The 6012-nt window shown below is 38.7% G+C and overlaps 1 protein-coding gene across 1 annotated transcript; it reads left to right on the top strand.

Annotated features, from left to right (window-relative positions):
• Positions 1-386: 386 nt before the first annotated feature.
• LOC117320027 lies at positions 387-4974 on the top strand. Its single transcript, XM_033874722.1, has 2 exons — positions 387-1352; positions 3903-4974. The coding sequence occupies exon 1, from the start codon at positions 574-576 to the stop codon at positions 1339-1341; it is 768 nt and encodes a 255-aa protein (XP_033730613.1). The 5' UTR covers positions 387-573; the 3' UTR covers positions 1342-1352; positions 3903-4974.
• The last annotated feature ends 1038 nt before the right edge of the window (positions 4975-6012 follow it).

The raw sequence follows: 6012 nt of genomic DNA, 5'->3' as shown, positions 1-6012 counted from the left end.
TTTGTGAATGGAGATAGTAAATCTAACAGCTCATGCGTGACATTGTAAACACTACTGTTAATAGACTCTGGGGTTAATTCACCATCAATATTACTTGCAGTATTAATCCTATCGATATTATCACGTATTACAGTAATACATTGATTCTTTAAGGCATCGTCCCATTTATATACAGGCCTCTTAGAGCCTGATAAATCTACCTCCGCCTTGTCACCAGGTAAATTCGACTGAATTTGGATATGTAGAGGAGCGTGATCCGAGAATTCTGTGAAACTACAAACAATAAAATTTTCTATAATCGGGATAAGCTGGGGATGTATAATTAGATAATCTATTACACTCATACCATTTCTACCATGGAATGTAAAATCACTAGAAAAATAGATTTATCATAGTTATGTAAATGAGTGTATGGGTAAGTCCGGGTCAGAGTTCAGCACGTGCCGCATTATTGGCACGTGCGATAGGTAGTCTTAGGACAGTGATGACACGTACAGGTGTCTGTGTTTGCCTAGCCATTGTACTATACGGACGTGTTTTCTCTATTCCCTTATCACTTGGGTTCACATTGACATGTCTGAGAAGGAAAGTTTAGAGGAAATCATTGATTCTCATCCTGCTCCTCCAGCAAAGGAACCAGCCAGCAATGACGCTTTCCAGGCATTAGGCTTATTCACTACTTACCTGGATGAAAGACTAAAAAGTCTCCGTGAAGATATACGAGATGAGCAGGTCCTATCTGCTAATTCTTTCAAACGGTTGAGAAAGGAAAGAGAGGTAAAGTTCAAGTTTAATGGTAACCAGAAGCAATTTGAGTTTAACACAGAAGTGCTTGACGAACTTGAACTAGCAGAGAAAGCTGTTCAGAAAAGTGACGCAAACTCTACTTTGTTAAGCCTGTCGAAAATCAAGACTCTTATTCATAAAAGAAACAAGCTCATTCGTATTGCTGACAAATCTTCATGTGGTTGGGATACCGTGAAGGAGTATGAAAGTGACGAGCTCGCAAGTGATTCCGAAGATGAAAAGAAAATCCGTCAGGCGGAATTTCGGGCACAACGCAAAAAACGAGTCCAAAAGAAATCTACTCCAGCAGCCGCGACTGGTGGACCCCCCGGGAAACTGTATGGCTCTCAAAGTATTGGCGGTAATCATTCTGGTGCTTTTCGTGGCTCCCCTCAGTTTCACCAGCATTCCAGGTTTCATCGCGGAGGGACCTGGCCTCAGTTCGGAGGTAGGGGGCGTGGCAGCCCCGCCCCCACAGACTTGTGCCATGCCTGTGGAGGAGTTGGACATTGGAGAGCAAATTGCCCAAAGATCACGGATTCAGCCGGAAAATGAAGACAATTCAGTTAAGTACCATCCTCGAGATTTGTTTGATTGTCAGCTTAATGACGAGAATTATGAAATTTCAGAAAACCAGATTTCACGTGATTCAAAGCCAATCTCCAGTGTTAAAGGTCGTTTGAAAAATTCGTTAGACTATTGGAAAAACTGTGTAGAAGCAAACGATTATATTTTGAGCGTTTTATCTGATGGTTATTTAATACCTTTTGTATCCACTCCATACAAGAAATGTAATAATAACAATAAATCAGCTATGAACCATTCAGAATTTGTAACGGAGGCTATCTTAGAATTGTTACAAGCAGGGAGTGTAGTTGAAAAGTTTGAAATTCCACATGTTGTAAACCCGTTGTCCGTGTCGGTTAATGCCAGCGGCAAAAAACGTCTGATTTTAGATCTGCGTGAAGTAAACTTTCATGTTTGGAAAGAGAAAATTAAATTTGAAGACTGGAAAACAGCTATGGATTACATCGTACCGAACGGGTACATGTTTAAGTTTGATTTGAAATCGGGTTATCACCACGTGGACGTTCATTCTTCTCATCAAAAATATTTAGGTTTTTCATGGGTCATTGACGGGAGAATTAGGTATTTTTGTTTTACTGTTCTTCCTTTCGGTCTTTCTTCAGCCCCGTACATTTTTACAAAAGTGCTCCGACCCCTCGTTAAATTCTGGAGGAAAAATGGAATTTGTATTGTTGTGTATCTTGATGACGGATGGGGTATACGTTTAGACTTTGACACCTGTAAAGGTCATTCAGATTTCGTCAGACAGAGTCTTGTATTTGCTGGTTTTGTAGCTAATGATGGAAAGTCTATTTGGCAACCCACGCAAAGATTAGAATGGTTAGGGATTAATTGTGATCTGGTTATAAACGCTACATCAATTCCTATAAGGAGGCTAGATAGTCTTACTCAAGTTCTTAGGAAGATCTCTACCCCCGGGTGTGTGGTGACAGCACGTCAAGTAGCTAGTGTCACGGGCAAAATCATATCCATGTCCCCTGTCTTGGGTAATATAACTCGATTGATGTCTAGGTATTTATACAGGTTGGTCGAGAAAAGGTCGTCTTGGGATTCCGCTTTCGTGATAGACAAAGATAACGAATGTTGGAGTGAAATGAAGTTCTGGCTTTCTAATGTTAACTCTCTCAATTTGAAGTATATAAGCAATCGTATCCAAAAAAGTAAATGTGTCGTATACTGTGATGCGAGTAGTCATTCTTGTGGAGCTTATGTAGTGGAAGTTGACAATGCAGTATTTCATCAAACTTGGTCGTATGAAGAGTCTCTCAAAAGCTCAACATGGAGGGAGCTCTATGCTATTCAGTTAGCAATGTCAGAATTTCGAGATATATTGAGAGGTCAAATAATCACATGGTATACTGATAATCAAAATTGTGTCAGAATTATTGAGAGCGGAAGTTCGGTGTTAGAGCTTCAAGTTTTAGCCTTGAAAGTTTTCCAGTTAGGTATCTCTCTTAATTTGTCGCTTAAAGTTGAATGGATCCCTCGGTCTGACAATGAGAAAGCTGATTACATCAGTAAGATCATAGACTATGATGATTGGGGTATATCAAAAGATTTTTTCGAGTTTTTGAATGATATGTGGGGCCCACATACTGTGGACCGATTTGCTAATCATTTCAATTCTAAAACATTGAGATACAACTCAAGGTTCTGGTACGCTGATTCTGAAGCAGTTGATGCGTTTTCCCAAGATTTGTCGAATGACAATAATTGGCTTGTTCCTCCTGTATATTTAGCTCCTAGGGTGATAAAATACATGATAGATTCACGATCTTCTGGTACGTTAGTGCTTCCCAAGTGGATTTCGTCCCCCTTTTGGCCCTTACTTTTCGGTGATCACCTAGAAACCCAAACCTGTATAAGCGACATTCTTGTTTTCACTGAAAGTGACCGCATTTTCGTACCGGGATCACACAAATCGCTGTTTAATTCAGTTGATTTTAAGGGGCACGTGCTTGTAGTACGTTTTGATTATCAACAATAAGTTGTAGCCAGGTGATTGGTTAGTGGTGATTGTGAGTGCGTGATCAGCTAGAAGGACTGTGATTGGCTGACACGACACACCCACTTACTATCAATCGTATGTAGTTGTAGTTTTGTTCACTCATGTGGAACCGACAAGGCCACTTGCATTGACTCGAGATGTATATATTGTTGTGCGGCCACTTGGACATTGACATGAAGCATGTATTGTTACAATTGATGCCACTTGGCTTTTGACTGAAAATTACTTTGAGGCCACTTGGCTGTTGAAATGAATAATTAGCTTTTTTGTTTGATTATGTCATGAAAATATCATGAGGCCACTTGGCATTTGATATGAATATACGAGGAGGCCACTTGGCTTTTGATAATAGTGTACATGTACACTTTTTAGATAATTGATGTTTAGAGTATATTTATTGGATTTACTCAGCTTGTGGACACATGAAGGTTAATTTGTTGTTGTTGTTTTTTTTATAATTTTTTAGTGGTGATCATAATGAAATAAATGTTGTTGATTAGAGTTTGTTTACACGTTACAGATATTTTCTCGAATGGTATTTGGAAGGAGCGTTCCTTAATAAAAGACGGTAGTCTACGTAGTCTGGCTTCTGACCTACACGACTTCGTGCTAAAATCAAGGGCAGATTCTACCAGTAAAGTTTACCAAAGGCGATTTAAAAAGTGGGTTGAATGGTGCAGCCTTTACCCAGAGATCACCCCTATTCCAGCCAAGGAATTCCATGTTGCGTTGTATTTAAAACAGATCGCAGAGTCTTCAAAAAGTTCTACTGCGATTGATCAAGTATTTTATGCTATTGGTTGGGCCCACGATTTGGCAGGATTGCATAACCCTTGTAAATCAGCGTTCGTCAATCACGTGAGAGAAGCTGCCCGCAGGCAATTAAAGACATCCGTTATTAAAAAAGAACCGCTTACTCCAGAACATTTGAAAAGCTTAGTCTCGAATTTTGCGAGTCATAGAGCTAATTTGAGTGATTTAAGGCTTGTAACATTGTGCCTGTTAGGATATTCTGCATTTTTACGTTTTTCGGAAATTTGTAATATTAGAAGATCAGACTTAATGTTTTTCGAGTCGCACATGAATATAAACATACCAAAGAGTAAAACGGACATTTACAGAGAGGGTAACACAGTTTCAATAGCTAAGCTAGATTCACAATGTTGTCCTGTTTCTATGACACTTAGGTATTTGCAGCTTGCTGAAATTCCTCACGATTCTTCCGAATTTATATTCAGATCTTTGTCATTTTGTCCAAAATCGAACTCCTATAAATTAAGAGGTACTTCACCGTTATCATACACTAGGGCCAGGGAGGTGTTACTTGAAAAACTGTCAAGCATAGGACTTGACCCTTCAAAATTTTGTCTACATAGTTTGAGGTGTGGCGGTGCGTCGGCTGCGGCTAATTGTGGGGTATCTGACAGATTATTCAAAGCGCATGGTCGATGGAGGTCAGAAACTGCCAAAGATGGCTATGTGAAAGACAAGCTTGAGTCAAAATTATTTGTATCAAAGAATTTGGGTTTGTAACTTGATGTTAGTTAATGTACATTTTAAGGGATTACATGGTAATAAACATGTTAACAGTGTATCCCGTTCTTTGTTGTCTGTACGTCCTCATATAGCTAGGCGGACTAACTCCCAGTAATGAGTTTGAGTTTATATGATAAATAATTTATGTTCGTTTGAGAGAAACGAATTAGAATATAATGTATATTTGTCTCTTCCATTCAATATCCTTAGACCGGTAGCCTTACAAAGGTTTAACAGTCTAGTACCATATTCATTCAGCACTGTGTCGGGATTAACCCTTTTACCGATGTCAACAACAGCATCATAAGTAATAAAACCTTGTAGATGTTGTTGGACATTTCTATTAATATTATCATGTCTAACAAAATCATCATCCATTCGTGTTCTACTATTAAAGTCTCCAAAAACAAAAATATCACCCTTATTAGAGTAATCAGCAATAGAGTTTTCAAGTTCAAAAAATAAATCACAGTTATAAGACTGGTAATAATTTGAACTGTATGGCGGGATGTAAACCCCTGCCATATATAAATCCTTATCAGTGCCTAGTAATACTTTATCTAAATTTTATCCAGGCTATTGTATCAAAAAGTATTTCATCAACTGTAACAAGATTCTTTAGATCTTGATTTATTAATATAACAATACCTCCTCCTTGTGTATGTCTTGTCAATGTTCTAGGGATACAAAAACAATCATAACCACAAACACTAAGAGAAAAATCATTTGTTATCCAACACTCCGTCAACAATATTATATCATATGTACTAATATAATTAGCAAAAGCTTTATCCTCTAATTTACCAATGAGACCACCATTAATGTTCCATGAGATTATCTTAAGTTGTCTCGCATTGTGTCCAGACTCTGCGTATTCCTATTTACGTCCTGTTCGTCCGTTCTGCGTGTTCTTCCTTGTGCTGGTAGGTGTTGCTTGCTTTACACAGGGCCCTGTGTAGAGGGACCTGTCTATATATAACTTATCCTTCACAATCACTGCACGTTTTCCTTCTTCTCGCGCCTTTTTACACACAGGCCACAACTCCTGTCGTACAGCTTGAATTTCCTTCGGGTACTGCTCGCTTTAATTTTTT

The sequence above is a fragment of the Pecten maximus genome, unplaced genomic scaffold (genome assembly GCF_902652985.1).
Source record: "Pecten maximus unplaced genomic scaffold, xPecMax1.1, whole genome shotgun sequence".
In the NCBI taxonomy this organism is placed as follows: Eukaryota; Metazoa; Mollusca; class Bivalvia; order Pectinida; family Pectinidae; genus Pecten; species Pecten maximus.
This window is presented reverse-complemented; position numbering and strand designations above follow the sequence as displayed.